Genomic DNA, 20,652 nt, shown 5'->3' on the forward strand with positions numbered 1-20,652 from the left:
CAACCTCTGCTCACTTTCACAATAAAAGTCCCAAGGAAGTACAGCTTCCGGTCAGACTGTGTCTCCAGATCCACTTGCTGGCATTGATCCGTAAGTTCTCCAGATCATCAGTAAAGGTTCATGTTCATGTCTTCGTTCTTTTTAAACGTGCTTTAAGGCGTTTGCATTAAAAACCTGAGCAAAGTACAGCTGTTCTCACCTGCTCTGTTTAAACCTGTTATTATTATTATCATTATTATTCTGATTGTTTCTTATTATTAATTTCTTTATTTCTTAAAAATCGTTTAAATGTTCACTAATACATATAAAAAAGACAACAAAAGTAGTCAGGAACAATGCACATATTCATATAGCTATGTATTGCAAGAAGGTCAACGCTCAGTTCTCTCCAGCGCAGCTTTGATTTATGATCATCAGGAAAATGATTAAACTGCACATGCTCAGTTCATTCCACTTCTGATCATACAGAATTAACATGTTCGTGCTTCTGTAATGTAAAAGAAAACTGTGATATCATCTTTATGCATTTGTGATTTAAGAAAAAGCTCCTAAAATATAAAGAAGATGTTAAAGCTGTAAAATGAAGTTAATCAGGAGTTTTATCACAGACCCCTTCATGCTGGCCTCGGGCTTCAGTCGCTCAACAGCCTTTCTGCTATTTAACTGTAAAACGTGAGATGAGCAGGTAAATCAACCACTTGCATTAATTAGGTTTCACAGTTGCTCTGTGGGTTTCATGGCTTCATGTACACTCGTCTGCAGGTAAGTCAGTCACTTCACAACATGAGGGAGTTGTCCCGTGGGCGCTCAGAGGTCCTCGTGGACACTGTGTCCTGTCCTCTCAGCACTAAGGAGCTGGACAGCAGTGGAGTTTCCTCCTTGCTGCCCAAACAACAATCTGAGCAGAGCAGACAGGAAACAGGAAGTGCCTGAGACAATACAGCGCTGAGAGGATCCGGAGCCCAGCTGCATTTTTCTGCCTCTAAAGGAGGATGCAGTCCTCATGAAGCTTTCCTCATCAAGGCAGGAAGAGCGCGCTCAGCAGCACTCAAACAAAACCACACAGGAGGTCACCGGGCTGCACACGCCCTCTGACAGCAGGAGACCACACATACATGCACAGACACAGTGTAAGGAAGAGGACTCCCTTACTACATTTATTTATATTATCTGTATAGCACTTCAGAGCACACCTTTCACTTCATTAAAAGCACATTTTCAAGCACTTTATTTAGCATTGCACTTTAAGCATGGATTTGCACAGTAAAACATTTGCACACAAGAAGTTTAAATATTTATTGACTATTTATTGGGAATTTTAAAATCAGTTGGTAGGCTTGTTTCAGATCCTGCACAGCTGCTCCTCATCAAGGAATGTGGTGGTTGTCTGTCAGGAGAGAAGAAAGGTGACTGAGATTGAGGTTTACCAGTAAGGAAAACTAATGCAAATGTGTGTGTGTGTGTGTGTGTGTGTGTGTGTGTGTGTGTGTGTGTGTGAGAGAGAAATCTAGGAATAAAAGTGGTGCAAATAGGTGTTTGTACGATAATGATTACTCCCCTTTCTTGCCTGTGTCCTCTTCAAGGTGTTTGGGCAAATGTTTCCCTGGGGGTCCAGACACCATTTAAAGATTCCGGGAGAGACCATGGGTTAAGCGAGTGTGGTGAATCTTTTTGTGCTTGGGTTTTTATAATATTGAGTTTGGTGTAAAATTAAAGTGTGAAATATTTATTAATATAAAAATGTGAAATGTATTTATGCATTTATTTATTCAAACTGGTATATTGTATACTGTGGTGGAAGGTTGGGATTTAAGAATTTACCTGAGAGTGGAAGAATGGTTTAGTCTGTGACAGCTGAACATATTTAAGGCTGCCGGTTGTCATTAGAGGGTTAATTGTGCTGTGAAGAAGCTCGATTAGTGAATTGTTGTAAGGAGAGCTGTATGGCAAATAAATACTTTCTGTTCCACTACACTTCCCTCACTGTGTTTCCAGCCACTAAGGGCCGCCCTGTTATATACACACACACACACACACACCCCTACCTCTCCTGGGTTACCTGCATCGCCCCCAGCAGGCTTCATGAATCAGAAGACGCTTCATCTTTGCCACGGCCACCAGGTTGGACTGATTCAGATCACAAAGGTCGAAGGTCACCGCTGAATCAGTACTGTACCGCTGTAAGCTGAACATGTGCCACCTCCTGCAGTAACTTTAACTGTGATATTTTTAAAATCCCCACCGTGATCAGCCTCAGGTCGTCTCACCTGTCTCCTAGTGTGTTCTGGAGGGTTACCTCTACACCCCATAAAAGGATTTAAACACACTGATTCTGAACAGGAAGTTGTTCAGGTGGAGGCACTGCTTCACCTGAGCAGGGTTCCAGGTGAGCTGAGTCTTCATAACGTACCTGTAAATGTGACGGCAGGAAAGAGGTGTGTCCCTCTGGGGTCACCTGGATGAAGTGTGGGAGTTGAGCCTAGACAGGAGGAGGATGAAGAGCTTCAGTTCTTCTCATCAGAGGAGCTGTCCAGCTTCATTCCACCTGTTTGCACCAAAGACGAGCTGCAGAGACACCTCAGGCAGTGACTGTCTGTGGATTTGTGTCTGTGCCTCACTCACACACCTTAATGGGAAGCAGCTGGGCCAGAGATTTGGGCACACACTCTGCAGCTCAGACTGAGTCCACTCGGGGGCGCTGCAGCCTCACGCAGACAGAAGAAAACTGACACGGTTTCTTCCGTCTGTGCTGAGATTACCGAAGGGAAGTGTGAGGTTCAGACTTGGTGTTTCCTGCTCTGAACACAATCTTTGGTTTTCTGGATGATCGGAGGTAAGCGGACACTTTCAGCTTCCTGCAGACTCACTAACAAAAACCCAAACATGAGGTCTGACACAGACAGAAAGAGGCAGCTTGTTGTTGTCCTCGTCCTCACATCTTTAATTAATGGAATAAACACAGGGATCAGATTATTTTTTTTACATTTATAGTATATTCCAGGATGTAGGCACCGGTTGCAGGTTCGAGCCCCGGCTTGGACAGTCGTTGTGTCCTTGGGCAAGACACTTCACCTACCGCCTACTGGTGTTGGCCAGAGGGGCCGATGGTGCGATATGGCAACCTCGCTTCTGTCAGTCTGCCCCAGCTGTGGCTACACCTGTAGCTGCCTCCACCAGTGTGTGAATGTGAGAGTGAATGAATAGTGGAATTGTAAAGCACTTTGAAGGTCTCGAAAAGCACTATATAAACGCAATCCATTATTATTATTATTATTATTATTGTTGCTGTGATAACAAAAACCAACAATAGCATGATTTGAAAGAGCACTGAGACAAAGAAAGCTTGAATCAGGCAGAAAGGTGAGAGGTGTGCTGGTGGCTCAGGGTGTCATGTTGAGGAGAGCCAGGATGAAGGTCAAGGTCAAAGTCAAATTTATTTATATAGCACATTTCAAACAGCTGATGCTGCACAAAGTGCTTAACAATATAAAAATGGTATTAAAAAGCAACAATATAATACAATAATAACAGTAAAAAAACAATAATAGGACAGTAAAAGAATTAAAACAATAACTAAACTAATTCAAATAAGGCCAAAATGCTTGGGTCATAGTGTGTTAAAAGCCAGGGCATAGAAATGTGTCTTTAGTAATGATTTAAATTGCTCAAGTGTTTGTGCAGATCTGATATTTAAGGGGAGACTATTCCAAAGTCTGGAACCTGCCACAGAGAAGGATCTATCACCACAGGATTTGAGGTTAGTCCGTGGGATGGACAGCATTAGTTTTGAGCTAGACCTCGTGGTTTTTCCTGGAGCATAGGCAGAGAGGAGCTCAAACAGGTAAGGAGGGGCTCGGGCATTAAGTGACTTAAAAACAAAAAGTAGAAGTTTAAATTGGATCCTGTAGGAGACAGGAAGCCAGTGTAAAGAAGCTAAAACTGGGGTTATATGCTCTCTCCGTTTGGTACCAGTTAGCAGGTGACCAGCTGCATTTTGAACCATCTGAAGACGATGGATGATGGCCTGATCTAGACCATAATACAATGAATTGCAGTAGTCTAATCTGCAAGTAAGAAAAAGGTGAATAACACGCTCAAAGACGTTAGCCAGAAGGTATGGCTTTACCTTGGCTAGCTGTCTTAACTGAAAAAAACAGGACTGAACTACTGCACTCACCTGCTTAGTCAATTTAAAAGAACCATCAATGTAGACACCGAGGTTTTTTACATGTGTTTTACAATACGAGGAAAGGGTGCCCAGAGTGCACTGGTCAACGCCCTGTAGAGGTTTTCTGGCCTCTGTGAGGAGAAACCTAACTAACTGATGAGGTAATTTATGTTATGTGGGAATGCCTCGGGATCAGCAGAGATTTCTGGAACTGCCTCTGCGACCCGACACTAGAAAAAAAAAAAAAAAAAAAAAAAAAAGAGGCTGGTTGCAACTTTTCCATCAGCTGCCATTGTAAGAACATAGAAATTTGTAAAGATGGACTTGCAGTGAGCTGAAACATGTTCGCTCATCATCTGTTGACGTAGATCATGTGATCACACTGACTCACACACTGCAGAGCTGATTTAATGTGGTTTTATTGCTCAGGTTAAACATCCAGGAAAACAAATCTGAGAACCTGCAGAAGATTCATGTGGCTTCTGTCCCACACAGATTACAGACTTTAAATATTCAGCACAGAGCCCTGACAAAATCAACACATCATTACTATTATTATTTACACTCTGAACATCTACCAGGACACAGCGACCCTCTCAGAACCGTGGTTATAGTTTGGTTACTTTTTTACCCACATGATGAAAACAGAGCTTTCACCTTTCTGATCAACTCTTACAGACATCGCACAGTTGTTCGGTTAGAAACTCTCTATGAGTGGGGTAAATATTTAGAAATCCACACCCACCTGAACCAAACCCCTACCCGACCAGGAAGTGGATGTTGTTAGGAGGCTAACACTGATTGTCATTAGCTTCTAAACAGACTGCAGGAAGTAGATTCACAGACGAGTTTCTGCTGCACGCTCTTTGTCTCACTGCAACACAAATACAATTCAAGGAAAGATTAGATGAAACTCCAGCCACCTTCAATGTGAGCAGAGGCCATCGCGGAACACCTGGAAACAGCTGTGAGGGCGGTCTCATGTTTGTAGCTGCCATGAAACAGATTCCGTCCGATTACTGTGAGCTGACAGAAGGTTTTCAGAAAGTTGTGAAAAGGTTTGTGAGATCCAGCAAAGCGAGCGCAGCTGCATTCAGAAAGGTGTCCAGCATGAGTTTACCTGATCAAACAAACCAACAAACAGTAAACCAGACAGAGTCCGCCATCTTTACGGCTCCTCGTCGTCACTCTGCTGCGTCTTCTCCTCGCTCAAGCAGCTCTCATCGATGTTCTCCAGAGAGTCAGCTCGCTGCACCGTCAGCTCTGACACGCTGATGCACGGCAGCGTGTTCTGCTCTGGGAACATCCATGGCTTCAGGCCCGGGTTGTGTTTCCTCTTCCACTCCGGGTACTTTACAGAAGCCTTGTAGATCTTCCTCATAGCCTAAGATGACCAAAATGAGATGGGACAGAAACACATTCAGATGGGTCAGAGACACGTTCAGGACACGTTCAGATGGGACAGAGACACAGCCTGATGGGACAGAGACACAGCCTGATGGGAATAGAGGTCGTTTACCTTTGGAGCTACAAACTGGGACACCCTGTTCACCACCCACTTTGGTAAAGAACCTGCAGACAGAGACAATGGTGCCGAGGGTCAGGCTGAGTCAGTTCAGTTTAAACATGAAGCACAGATCGAGTTTACAGAGAGAACATTTGTACATAACACACACACACACACACACACACACACACACACACACACACACACACACACACACACACACACTGTATTTGGCCAGTAGAAGAGGTACTGTATTTAGTACTTCTTCCACTAGCCACAGGTCTCACCTCTGGGGTCCACCTGAGTCAGGTAGTAGAGGGTGGAGCTGGTGGCTCCGTTGGACTGGATCAGGTACCCCGTGAGCAGAGAGACGGCTCGGACGTAGTCCTTCTTTGGAGGATATTTCTGAGGTGGACAAAGGAGCAGTGAGTGATTGACTGCACTGTCCACTTGGCAGATATAACCTCACACATCACACCTCAGTGTGCATCTGTATACTGATGATACTGTGCTCTATTCTCTGGAGTGGTATTTACAATTAAAACTTTCACCTACTGATCTGAAGTCTGTGATTGATTGTGCAACCATGAATCTGCTGGGGTCTGACTGGGTCCTAGTGATAAAGCTCCCCTATGGAGTCTGCTCTTCTAATAAAATGTTTTTGTGTCTTTATGCTCCATATGTCACTAAATGAGTATAAAACCCACCAAGTCACAGTCAGAGCAGTGAAATACTGACCGGGTGTTTGACCGAGTAGTTGATGATCATGTAGTCGTTGCCGAGTGGAAGCCAAGATCTCATCGTCACAAAGTCTCTGTTTTTCAGCGGGCTCGGGCATTTCCCTTCAAACAGAACACAAACACATCCACAAAGGTTCAGACAGAATCAGATATTTGGCAACTAAAAACCAGCTAACCCTTTTGGACCAGCACAGACTCCGGCTCAACCTAACCTCAGTTTGATCTGAATTAAGAAGCAGAAAGTTAGAGGCCGCCCAGGTCCTTTAGACCTGAGTCTATTAGATAGATATGATACAAACCACTGCAGCGCAGTACCTGTAATACCTACAGCATGTTCTAATCGCTCTAATAGGATATTATGGTCGACAGTATCGAACGCTGCACTGAGGTCTAGCACTGCTATGCAGATGATACCGAGCTCTATCTGTCCATGAAGCCAGATAACACACGGCAATTAGTTAAACTGCAGGAATGTCTTAACCTCCTAAGACCCAAACTCTTCCACAGCATGCATTTTTAATTTCTCTTTGATATTTGGGCATATTGGGACCTGATGAATGTAAAAACAAAGTATTGCCTGATTTTTTTTTTTTTTTAAACCTGATTTTTGGGGTGGTTGGCCCGGAAAAGGCCCAACCACAAAAATGAGATCCACATGAGGATATTCATTTAAAATTTCAATAGAACAGTGGCAGTATGTCCTCATAAGTGGATATCAGGCCCATGTAGAGCAAAATTTTGTATTTCGGTCTAGACAACCCAAAATGTGATGTCCACATATGTGGACGCCAGGTCCTAGGGGGTTAAAGACATAAAGACCTGGATGGCCACTAACTTTCTGCTTCTTAATTCAGATCAAACTGAGGTTATTGTACTCGACCCCGAAAAGCCTAGAAATATGGTATCTAACCAGATTCTTACTCTGGATGGCATTACCTTGGCCTCCAGTAACACTGTGAGCAACCTTGGAGTCATTTTTGACCAGGACATGTCCTTCAATGCACATATTAAACAAATATGTAAGACTGCTTTCTCTCATTTGTGCAACATCTCTAAAGTTAGAAATATCCTGTCTCAGAGTGACGCTGAAAAACTAGTTCATGCATTTATTACTTCCAGGCTGGATGACTGTAATTCATTATTATCAGGAAGTCCTAAAAACTCCCTGAAAAGCCTGACAGACACAGTCTCTACTTTTAAGATTAGGCTTCAAACTTTCCTTAGTTATGCTGCAACAGGTGTAGGCTGCTGGGGGAGTCCCACGATGCACTGCGTTTCTTCTTCACTCACTATGTGTTAACAGTCCTCTCTGCGCTGAATCATACCTGTTATTAACCTCTGTCTCTCTTCCACAACATGTCTTTATCCTGTCTTCCTTCTCTCACCCCAACCAATCACAGCAGATGGCCCCGCCCCTCCCTGAGCCTGGTTCTGCCGGAGGTTTCTTCCTGTTAAAAGGGAGTTTTAACAGGAAGTGCTTGCTCATAGGGGTCATATGATTGTTGGGTTTTTCTCTGTATGTATTACTGTAGGGTCTACCTTACAATATAAAGCAACTTGAGGCGACTGTTCTTGTGATTTGGTGCTATATAAATAAAATTTAATTGAAATTGAATCAAATCTTTATTATTATTTATGTATTTATTTATCAGCAGCCACGGCGTAGCCACAGCGGGCTGGGGTGATGTGCCCACAGGCTCTGCCGGGAGCCAGCTGCGCCATAGCGGGCCGAGCCCAGGCCCAGAGGCCCAAGATCCCCCCCGTCCCCCCGGAAAAGGCCCAACCGGTTAGAGTATCTTTTATACCTGTCATTTGAGTGTCATGTTAAACCACATCACTGGGTCTCCCTACTTCCACAACATCGATTGCTACTTCCTCTTGTTCCCTTAGGTCTTTGTCCACCATTCACCTTATTGTTCCCTCTGCCTGTCTCACCATTCTGGTGCTGTGCTGAGGTGTTTTATGGCATGTATTACATCACCGCTCAGTAAAGGAACTAACAGGAGTAATATCCCACGTCTGCGTTGACCGTCAGCCTGCCGATGTCATACGTATCGATCATGTTGGTGTCCCACTTCTTCCGGTAGCTGGTGTCATGGAGGACGTCGTACAATGTCTCTGCTGTCACGTCCTTACAGACTATCCTCATCTGAGGCACAGAAAGAGAGAGGGAGAGAGTCAGGCAGAGGTTAGGACCAATCACTTCAAACTCTAACCACCAGTTTCCATGATGGTGTACTGTGACATTTAGATGTGCCATGGGATTTTATTACTTGAACTCTGCAACTGCATGAAATGTTAGAAACATACATATGTTGGGATTGTAGGAGGAAGACGGGGAACTCAGAGGGAACCCACAGTGATGACTCCTAAGAAAAAAAGTTCATGAATTTGAGTCACCTGGTGTCCAGGTTTTCCCTGGTAGTGCTAGGGTAAATAGATGCAACAGTGCAATAGACTCAATACTTGAAATGTGCAATTCACTTGTATTTTTATTTTTTATTCCTATTTATTCTATTTATCCCCTTTGTATATGTTATTTATATTTGTCTCTGTATTTATATATATGTGTGTGTGTGTGTGTGTGTGTGTGTGTGTGTGTGTGTGTGTACACACACACACACACACACACACACACACACACACACACACACATATATATATATATATATATATATATATATATATATAAAACAATTCTGTAACTGTAACTTCGGTCGTTGCTGTGCTTTTTGGAAGTCGAATTTCCCAGAGGAACCCACCCGAGGGATTAATAAAGTTCTATCTTATCTTATCTTATCTATCTTTAAGGGGAGGGTGTGATGACCCAGGAAACAGCAGGTGTGCTGTGTTCTACAGGAGCTGATTGGAGTGCTGCATGAGCTACATCCACACTGAGTTTCTTCAGTGGAACAGCCTGTCTTGGAGATTCTTTACACCCTTCAGTGCTTCCCAGCACAGGATTATCCCATACTCACAGGAGCACGCTGCTCATGATGAAGAAGGGAGGTCTAGCTCAGCTATTGAGGAAGCAAATATAATACAATCTTATTCCCTTGCCACCAATATTCATGGCTAATGTGCAGTCTGAGGAGTAAATGAACTGCATTTGAATGTCACACATTTATGTGACTTCAGGGATACATGTCTAATTGCATTCACAGATCTTTTAGCTGATAAACTTCTTAAACTGTTTAAACTTGATTTTAAACCTGTGGGTTAAATTTTAGACTCTTTAACTAACAGGTCTCCGTGTGTGAGAGTCAGCATCTGTTTTTCTAATCAGCTGAATTCTTCTATTGGGTCACCACAGGGATGTTGTCTCTCTCCGCTACCATATATTTTACACTAATGATTGTCGTAGTACACAGGCTAACAGGCATTGTAAGCCTCCTCCATGGTGAAGAGTACAGGGAGTGCAGAATTGTTAGGCAAGTTGTATTTTTGAGGAATAATTTTATTATTGAACAACAACCATGTTCTCAATGAACCCAAAAAACTCATTAATATCAAAGCTGAATGTTTTTGGAAGTAGTTTTTAGTTTTAGCTATTTTAGAGGGATATCTGTGTGTGCAGGTGACTATTACTGTGCATAATTATTAGGCAACTTAACAAAAAACAAATATATACCCATTTCAATTATTTATTTTTACCAGTGAAACCAATATAACATCTCCACATTCACAAATATACATTTCTGACATTCAAAAACAAATCAGCGACCAATATAGCCACCTTTCTTTGCAAGGACACTCAAAAGCCTGCCATCCATGGATTCTGTCAGTGTTTTGATCTGTTCACCATCAACATTGCGTGCAGCAGCCTCCCAGACACTGTTCAGAGAGGTGTACTGTTTTCCCTCCTTGTAAATCTCACATTTGATGATGGACCACAGGTTCTCAATGGGGTTCAGATCAGGTGAACAAGGAGGCCATGTCATTAGTTTTTCTTCTTTTATACCCTTTCTTGCCAGCCACGCTGTGGGGTACTGCTGTTTTATTTATCTGTATAATGGTCTATGTTCTGATTCTTTAGTTATCCTATTTTGAATATTATATTCTATGTTTCAGTTTATTCTGGTTTAGGGTTTTGTTCTCAGGTTTTGCATTCTTGTGTTTAATGTAGGTTTAGTTCAGTGTCAGTGTCTTCCAGAAACTGGCAGTAGGACTGGGAGTTGAGCTTGACTCCATCCTCAACCCGAAAAGGCCCCACAAGCTCATCTTTGATGATACCAGCCCAAACCAGTACTCCACCTCCACCTTGCTGGCGTCTGAGTCGGACTGGAGCTCTCTGCCCTTTACTAATCCAGCCACGGGCCCATCCATCTGGCCCATCAAGACTCACTCTCATTTCATCAGTCCATAAAACCTTAGAAAAACCAGTCTTGAGATATTTCTTGGCCCAGTCTTGACGTTTCAGCTTGTGTGTCTTGTTCAGTGGTGGTCGTCTTTCAGCCTTTCTTACCTTGGCCATGTCTCTGAGTATTGCACACCTTGTGCTTTTGGGCACTCCAGTGATGTTGCAGCTCTGAAATATGGCCAAACTGGTGGCAAGTGGCATCTTGGCAGCTGCACGCTTGACTTTTCTCAGTTCATGGGCAGTTATTTTGCGCCTTGGTTTTTCCACACGCTTCTTGCGACCCTGTTGACTATTTTGAATGAAACGCTTGATTGTTCGATGATCACGCTTCAGAAGCTTTGCAATTTTGAGACTGCTGCATCCCTCTGCAAGATATCTCACTATTTGTGACTTTTCTGAGCCTGTCAAGTCCTTTTGACCCATTTTGCCAAAGGAAAGGACGTTGCCTAATAATTATGCACACCTGATATAGGGTGTTGATGTCATTAGACCACACCCCTTCTCATTACAGAGATGCACATCACCTAATATGCTTAATTGGTAGTAGGCTTTCGAGCCTATACAGCTTGGAGTAGGACAACATGCATGAAGAGGATGATGTGGACAAAATACTCATTTGCCTAATAATTCTGCACTCCCTGTATTCCCATGGGCCGCCTCACCATCTTGCCCTGACAGTAGTAAAGGGTGCAGCCATTGATGGTGGTGGATATTCTGTATTTGGGGGGGGGGGGTGTTCTTGATAAGCCTCTGTCCTTTGAATCAACTTGTGCTGTTACAACAAAAAAGTTCCAACAATAATTGGACTTTTTCCTGAGGTTGAGAGTTTTTAACATTTCATTTGAAATGACCATTTATTAAAAAAAAAAAAGAAAAAAAAAAGAGGGGTTTTTTTAGTACCATTGCTTGGCTACAGTAATCTGTCCTTGACCAACCAGACTTGGTAACCTGGTTAGTAAGATTTCAGGGAGGTCTCAGGTCCAGTTTCTGGACAGGTGCTGAGGAAGGAAACATCTGTCATGTCTGAGAGGATGGTCTGAACATCCTCTCTTCAGGTCGTTGGTATAAAGTGCCTGCAGTGACGAGACCACAGTGTGTCTTTTATACCTGCTGCTGATATGATGGTTATTAAAGCTAACCTATAAGTGTTGTTGCCATCACTATTGCACTTTGTTACTGATAAAACTTGGGCTGTTCTTTAATTTTTTAAATGTTTGTGTTGTTTGATGTGTGGACATGTTTCCCATTGGGGACAATAAAGTTACCAATTAGTAGTCTGACAAACTGTCTTAAGACAATTGGCAAACGATTTTCTGCAGCTTAATGCAGACGAAACTGTTTCATTAAGCCCCAAATTAGACAACATCCTGGTTCTTTCTCATTGATGGTGAAAGATGCTGCTCAAAATCTTGATTTTTGATCTTTGACTTTTGATGCTCACATGAAGTCTGTGACCCACTCTTGCTTTTCCACTTAAGAAATATCAATCAGAGCTCCCTGACCTGCTGTCCATCTACACCAAGCAGTGCAAGTCCAAAGCTAGGAAGATTATGATGGACCTCTCCCATCCCAACAATGGACTCTTCTCACTGTTGAGGTCTGGGAAGCGCTTCCGCTCCCTTAAGGCCAAAACAGAGAGAATGAGGAGGAGCTTCTTCCCCCAGGCTATTCGGGCCCTGAACCAGGTGTAGGACACATCACCACACGCACCACCACACATTTCCTATAATCCCATAATTCCTAGAATTTATAATCTTTATAATCTCTTCTGCTATTTGCACAGTCTTTACTGTAAATTCCTAAGTTAATTTGTAAATTTTGTAGTAAACTGTAAATATTGTAAAACTTTTCTTCTGTCATTTAATGGTCGGGCATTGTACAGCTACAAGCATTTCACACCCATGTCATACTGTGTATGGTTGTGTGTGTGTGACAAATAAAATTTGAATTTGAATTTGAAATATCACTAAACTCAGAACTGCTGTCTCCATAAATGAATTAGAGAGGCTTGTTCATGCCTTCATCTCCTCCCGCTTAAAATATTTTGATGCTCCTTTCTCCCGTCTGTCAAAGACTTCTATAAATTACCTACAAGCTGTTGAAAATGCTGCAGTAACACTTTTAAATCACTCAGAAATTCTCACTTCATTGTTAAAATCTTTGCACTGGTTTCCAGTTTGGTTCGGATACCAGTTTAAACTCTTACTTTGACTGCCTTACAAGGAGAGAGCCCAACTTATATCATCCTTATAAGATCCTTAGATCTACAGATCGTGGTCTTCTGGTAATTCCACAGAGCTGTTTGAAAACTAGAGGGGATCATGCTGTCTAAATCTCAGCTCCAAAACTGTGGAACAGTTCATCTCCCCCTCTGTGCACCAGTGGCTCTGTGGCTGAAAACATCTATTCAGGCACACATTTGGATAATAATCTTGTGTAATATGTTGTTATTTTTAATATCCCTGAAAAACACTTTGTAATAGATTCTTGTCTTAAAAAGTGCTCACACACACACACACACACGCACGCACGCACGCACACACATGGAATACTTGACATACATTTAAATAACTAAGATTTTATATTTTATGATTTCAGTTTCACAGTGTCACAACTGCAGTGTTGGGGCGGTGCAAGAGAAACCCTTCAGTTTCTTTTGCGGTTTATGTGACGTCACAGTTTTCTGGTTCTGGCTGATAATAGTTTGATTCCTGTGTTTTCTGAATAAAAGAACCAGCGGCTTCCATTTAGTTTTATTCAAATGGCGCCAAATCCCAACAGTGCTGTGTGCTGTAAGGCCAACATCTTAGAATAATCCGCCTCATTCAGAGCTCTCGTGTGGTTTCCTGTTGGGTCTTTTCGGGATAAACCAAAGTGACCTGTTAGCAGAGGAGACACCTGATCAAGTGTTGCTCAGAGGCATCTCAGCAGCTAACCTGAGCAGCTTCACTTTCTCTGCTCTGACCTTATCAGGTGTTCTCAGGTTTCAGTGCTTTAGCATCCGGTTTTATCTCTTTGAACTCTTTCAGGCTCAGACCATCTTCAAACTCGGACATCAGTCATCCTAAAGGGAGCTCCACAAGGATCCATCTCAGGTCCTCTGCTCTTTTATAGTTAGACATTTAACATCTGCTCCATTTCTACTGTGATGACACAAAAGATCATCTTCAGCTTCCTTATTTCAGCAGCTTCACCAACTCAGACCGAGGTTTCTAACAAAGCTCAGCTCAGGTTAGAAGATTTCATCGTTCCCACAAAATCTCCAAAAAAACTAATCACGTGTTCTTATCTAACACAGTCGACCAATATTATCAGCCCAAGACTTTATTCCTTGCACAGGGACAGAAACTTGATCTGTTAGTGAGGATAATCCCTGATAATCTGAAGGCTGTGATTGGCTCTGATTCTCTGTAATAACCAGACTGCAGTCGTCTCCATTCTCCTCCATGAGGTTACCTGCTGTATTGAGTTTTTAAGTCCATCAGGGTCGTATTTGCAGTTCTGGTGTTTTGTTGGACCTGATGAGTTTCTGCATCACGTGTGAGGCAAACAGAGCTACAGTGGGGCAAAAAAGTATTTAGTCAGCCACCGATTGTGCAAGTTCCCCCACCTAAAATGATGACAGAGGTCAGTAATTTGCACCAGAGGTACACTTCAACTGTGAGAGACAGAATGTGAAAAAAAAATAAAATCCATGAATCCACATGGTAGGATTTGTAAAGAATTTATTCGTAAATCAGGGTGGAAAATAAGTATTTGGTCAATAACAAAAATACAACTCAATACTTTGTAACATAACCTTTGTTGGCAATAACAGAGGTCAAACGTTTACTATAGGTCTTTACCAGGTTTTCACACATAGTAGCTGGTATTTTGGCCCATTCCTCCATGCAGATCTTCTCGAGAGCAGTGATGTTTTGGGGCTGTCGCCGAGCAACACGGACTTTCAACTCCCGCCACAGATTTTCTATGGGGTTGAGGTCTGGAGACTGGCTAGGCCACTCCAGGACTTTCAAATGCTTCTTACGGAGCCACTCCTTTGTTGCCCGGGCGGTGTGTTTTGGATCATTGTCATGTTGGAAGACCCAGCCTCGTTTCATCTTCAAAGTTCTCACTGATGGAAGGAGGTTTTGGCTCAAAATCTCACGATACATGGCCCCATTCATTCTGTCCTTAACACGGATCAGTCGTCCTGTCCCCTTGGCAGAAAAACAGCCCCATAGCATGATGTTTCCACCCCCATGCTTCACAGTAGGTATGGTGTTCTTGGGATGCAACTCAGTATTCTTCGTCCTCCAAACACGACGAGTTGAGTTTATACCAAAAAGTTCTACTTTGGTTTCATCTGACCACATGACATTCTCCCAATCCTCTGCTGTATCATCCATGTGCTCTGTGGCAAACTTCAGACGGGCCTGGACATGCACTGGCTTCAGCAGCGGAACACGTCTGGCACTGCGGGATTTGATTCCCTGCCGTTGTAGTGTGTTACTGATGGTGACCTTTGTTACTTTGGTCCCAGCTCTCTGCAGGTCATTCACCAGGTCCCCCCGTGTGGTTCTGGGATCTTTGCTCACCGTTCTCATGATCATTTTGACCCCACGGGATGAGATCTTGCGTGGAGCCCCAGATCGAGATTATCAGTGGTCTTGTATGTCTTCCATTTTCTGATGATCGCTCCCACAGTTGATTTTTTCACACCAAGCTGCTTGCCTATTGTAGATTCACTCTTCCCAGTCTGGTGCAGGTCTACAATACTTTTCCTGGTGTCCTTCGAAAGCTCTTTGGTCTTGGCCATGGCGGAGTTTGGAGTCTGACTGTTTGAGGCTGTGGACAGGTGTCTTTTATACAGATGATGAGTTCAAACAGGTGCCATTCATACAGGTAACGAGTGGGGGACAGAAAAGCTTCTTACAGAAGACGTTACAGGTCTGTGAGAGCCAGAGATTTTCCTTGTTTGAGGTGACCAAATACTTATTTTCCACCCTAATTTACGAATAAATTCTTTACAAATCCTACCATGTGGATTCATGGATTTTTTTTTCACATTCTGTCTCTCACAGTTGAAGTGTACCTCTGGTGCAAATTACTGACCTCTGTCATCATTTTAAGTGGGGGAACTTGCACAATCGGTGGCTGACTAAATACTTTTTTGCCCCACTGTACAAGAGATCACCAGCTAATCCAGATCAGCTCCTCTGTCTGCCTGAAACAAACTGAACCATCTGAACATTAATCAGACAGACAACTGCCGCCTCCCCCTGTGAATGATTATGTGGAGCAGGTTATTATTAACGTGGAGCTGACCGTTCATGTGGACCACAGGAAGTTTCTCTGTACCATTTCCAGCTCTGCTGCTTTGGTCACTGTTTGCATCGTTGTTGCAGCGCAGCCTGAACGATGACAAACCAAAGTGTTCATGTAAAATATTCTCAGCCAGGAAACACCAGACTGTAATTTCCCCCTGTAGGCATGGAGAGATCTGAGCTCCAGATTTCCACCTGTCAGAGTTTCACAGTGGTCATGTGAGATGGTTTGTTACTGTAGGACGTCACTTTTTTCCACTGCTGTAATCGTGCTGGAGCCGCGGTCATTGATATGGTGATGGCAAGCGCTGTAAACTCTCCGTGTAACTCAATCAGCGAGACTCCGCTCGCCGTTAATCATTCATAAAGTCCCGAGCGCCGAGGCATTGTGTCTGTCACTCAGTCCGTCTCTCCTGCAGGAAACCTTTCAGCTCACTCAGGAGCTGAGCCAGGGTCTGTAGTTCTACTCACTGCCTTGCTTCACAGCACGTTGGAGACGACGAGCAGAGGTTCATTTACTTCAGATAAAATAAAGACACCACGATTACAAAGACCTACAAGTTCCCCCTGAGGTCGTGCACACGTCCCCTCCCCCTTGAGGTCATCCACACGTCCCCCTCCACCCATCATCTCCAGCTTTCATCAGCAGGGCGAGGTCATTTATGGTGCTGGAGAGTTTCATTTACTCTTTACAGCCTTCAGCAGCAAGAGATGTGACTCGCAAACGGCAGAGACTCCACAGCCAGTCACATAAGATGACAGAAATCAGCTGAACAGGTAAAACAGCTCTGTCAGTGCCCAGAATTACCACAGCGCCCTTCAGCTGGTGATAACAGGAGTATCACCCCCCCCAACCCCCACATAGATGGGCTTCTGCAGGTCAGACGTGAGGAAGCAGCCCGTGTTTTTGACTGGGCCATGCAGAAAGCTTACATGGAACCATTAACCAGTAAGCATGTCCGTGTTTGAATCCACGTGTGCTAGGAAGACAAATCAGACTGCAGGACAATGTTTTTAATCTCGGTTTTGTGGTTTTCACATGACGGGAAGCTGTGACTTAGGTAAATCAGCAGGTGATCATGTGACCTGTTTGGTCGCTGGCTCCATCAGCAGCTCTGAATTAGTCATGAGGCAGAAGAAGAAGAAATGCCTCGCTGCTTTCCAAAGAGTTTATAAATTATTTACACACAGGAATCATCATCATCACCTCACCATCACCTCTGTGTACTTAGAACAGAGACACTCCTCCTCGCACTCACACTTCCTCCCGTCTGCTCAGAGACTTTCTGTAATTGGGCCTGGGTCACCAGAGAAAAGACGTGAGAGAGAATCACCCAAAGAAGTCCCTTGAATTCACCAAATACCAGCTAAGCGTGTCATCTTGCTGATGTCTTGACTCAGATGCCAGAGGACACCTTTGGTGTAAACAAGACACCAGCAGCGCTAACAAAACACACCAATTACCTGGTCAGGTAACTGGCAAGACTCAGAACTGGAGTTACAGCCAACGACCAATGACTGTGTCACATTTTAACCACAAGCAAACTTTAAAATGTCTTCAGCTCAGTGAGGTCCATTAACAAGAACTTTCCAATCTTCTTATCCAGGTCATGGCCAGGCTGGAGCCTATCACAGAGGTGGGAAACACCTGGATGGGCTGGCAGCTCATCACAGGGCTAACCCAGAGAGAAAGACAACGGTCACACTCACATTCACTAGTAGGTCTACTTAACTAACTTAGAGTCACCAGGTAACTTCACATGAAGGTATTTGGAGTGAGCCTTAATGCTGAATGCTCACTTCACTTCTCTTCCTTAGGTGTGGAAATGCTGGTGTGCACATCCACCTGCACAACACCTGGCTCATTTATCACCATCCATAAGTGTCCTGCAGATTCGCTACAACACTTCCAGCAGCTGAACACGAAACAAGACTGTATGCATATTCATCAGATTTACTCTCATTTTTAAGTTACAAGAACATTTTTTATTAATTAACCTTTGTATGTTTTGTGTTCTAATGTACAGCCACATGTGTTGTTTAACCACAGCCAGTCACAGTGCAATGGTAGGGATGGACAAGAGGAGTGAGATGACTGTAAGTACTACAGGAAGGAATGATGGCGGATTCAGGAAACTGAAACAATGAAAGAGGTTATAAATAGATGCAATATGGTGCAAATCTAAAAAGCTTTTGATCAAGAAATACACTTAACTGTTACAGATATTAATTTGATCGAGTCTAGATGGCCCGACCAAGTGATATACGCAGCCTTTAACACCTATTGTGGCAGAGTACTTAATCACAGGACAATACCGGCTCAGGTTATTGAGATCATTCAGGACTTCTGGGGGGTATGTTATAACACTTCAAAGGAGAACTTGATAAGTGCGCACAGCCCAAAATAATCAGTGTCCCCATTGGGTGCTGGCGTATGTATAACTGGGGGTGATTTCAGATTAGATCACAAGATGGACTGCTCAACAGGTAAAGAGTAGCAGGTGACCAAGTGCCACATGACTGGGAGCGGCCGGCCCAGGTTCCAGTGTGATGCACGGCCCTTTGCTGCTGTCAGCTCTGTTCAAGGAGTTACCCACATTCAGTTTCGGTAATACTTTTCTCAAGTGGACCAAAATCATATCCAGTGACCCACCCGTCAGGGGTGCCCTCTTTCACCTGTTTGCCCTTGTTCTCAGGAAGAATCTCCTTCTCCAGCAAGCTATCCGACTTTCCCTCTGCAGAAATCCTCAAATTTAGAGTCGCTCTGACTGAAGCCGAGAGCTTTGGTTTCACTCGTCACTGTCCCCATGCTGCATTAGCTGCTCTAGCCTGAGGTAGGGATTCAAACCTTCAGTGGGTTGCTGTAACATCAGAGTTCTGTACCACCCACCCTCACAGAAGTGACTGAGCAAAGCTTTAACCTCCTTCACACTTTTCGCCTTTAACTTCATGGAAAATGTTCTTTGTGTATTTGAAAATGAACCTTCAGGTGTGACTGCATCCATCAGAGTGATCCAGCTGCACACCATGGATCTGGATTCAAAACCGATTCAGTCGTCCTTTATTCATATAGCACCAAATCACAGCAACAGTTGCCCAGAGAAGCTTCATGTTGTAAAAAAACAGACCCTACAAAGGAGCTTCTTGCTGAGGAACCTCTGACTTTCCTCAGCACCAGTTTGCGGCTGCGAGTGGGTTAACAGGCTGAAAGATGAAGCTTACTCCGAGGATCGAAAGAGCCTGTTAGAAACTGTAAAAATACTTAAACATGAACAAACGCTCAAGTTTGTTTCAAGTCTTAAAGCACCAAACAAAACTGCACACACTCCATAAAGTGAATGTAGGCAGTCTGGGGGCCCACTGCAGCGTCCAGGACCCAGAGTACTGTGATCCGCCCCTGTTCTCACATCAAACAGTGGCTCCCAAGATCTGATTGGTCGTCAATAAGCTGAAACTGGCTGAGCAGGTTCGGGAGGAGAGCTGGTTAAATGTTTGCAGAGCTGCTGAGGTACCTGCCTCCAGGTACAGGTGACACCTGTCAGGTGGGCAGCATCACACATGAACCGTAACAGGAGTTCTGATGAAGCAGGCCTGTTAACCCTTCTGTTACCCACAATGCACCTGGACCTCTGACAGCTGGCACTTTAATGAGGCTGACGCCCTGTGACAGGTGTAGATTTCACCTGTTTGTACCAAAGTAACACAGATTCACAGGTTGCACCACTTCCAGGAACTTTCAGGTGTTTACACTGAGCAACTTCCTGTTTCCACCTTAAAGATAAATCAGTAAAAGTCATCAATCGATTGATCAGTGATCAGATTTCACCGATCATTCGATTGATTGATGGATGTGTTTCTGTGTTTACAGTCCAAGTACCTCATTTACTCCAGTAGCTTCAGCATCAAATCTTTGTGAATCACCATGGTGACCTCAAACTCCAAAATAAAACAACCAATCAAACTTTCTGAAGAGATGATGACACATGATCAAACCCTGTAGTTAGTGACTAACGGACTAACCAACCCACCGACTAACTGACCGTCTGCGCTAGCCCGTGCAGTTCTCAGAGGAAACTTTCACCATAATGTTTCCAGAGTAACTCTGGGATGAAGTAATGGAGTAAATGTACTCAGTTACTTTGAGTATTGCTTTTATTATGAAGGAGCGCGGTCTTTTCGCAGTAAAAGCGTCAGCGGTGACGCGGCTCACCTTGAGCTTCTGCACGGTGCTGCTGTCCTCCTCGCGCCCCCACACCGTCACCCCTCCCTTGCTGTAGCGGCTGGTCCAGCCCTCCGTGCTCAGGCACTGCTCTCTGAACGAACAGAAGTCCGAGTCGTCCGGGATTTGCACCGGCATCTCCGATCAGCTGCCCACCGACCTTTGCACCTCACTGCGCCTGCGCGCTGCCCTCACACCACTAACAGGTAGCTGCTGTCCCGGCGGGGGGATGTGAGCGGCAGCGGCTGATGATGCCGCTTTTATCTGCTCCAGCACACAGATAGGACGGAGAGAAAGAGGTCCCACTCTGCTGCTCATACACTACAATACCCACAAGGCTCGGCGAGGGCGG

At 44.0% G+C, this 20,652-nt stretch overlaps 1 protein-coding gene across 2 annotated transcripts; it reads right to left on the reverse strand.

Annotated features, from left to right (window-relative positions):
• Positions 1-4,569: 4,569 nt before the first annotated feature.
• stard15 (StAR-related lipid transfer (START) domain containing 15) lies at positions 4,570-20,582 on the reverse strand. Of its 2 annotated transcripts, XM_004563623.6 has the most exons (7): positions 20,292-20,582; positions 8,417-8,564; positions 6,414-6,517; positions 5,963-6,080; positions 5,688-5,740; positions 5,289-5,552; positions 4,570-5,194 (listed from the first exon to the last, which is right to left on the reverse strand). In XM_004563623.6, exons 1-6 carry the CDS (start codon positions 20,436-20,438, stop codon positions 5,337-5,339), a joined length of 786 nt encoding a protein of 261 aa, XP_004563680.2. In that variant the 5' UTR covers positions 20,439-20,582; the 3' UTR covers positions 4,570-5,194; positions 5,289-5,336. The 2 variants fall into 2 exon arrangements, with proteins under 2 accessions (XP_004563680.2, XP_014264072.2); XM_014408586.3 differs by having other exon boundaries at positions 4,570-5,552.
• Positions 20,583-20,652: the final 70 nt, after the last annotated feature.

This window comes from Maylandia zebra, linkage group LG2 (genome assembly GCF_041146795.1).
Source record: "Maylandia zebra isolate NMK-2024a linkage group LG2, Mzebra_GT3a, whole genome shotgun sequence".
Taxonomy (NCBI): Eukaryota; Metazoa; Chordata; class Actinopteri; order Cichliformes; family Cichlidae; genus Maylandia; species Maylandia zebra.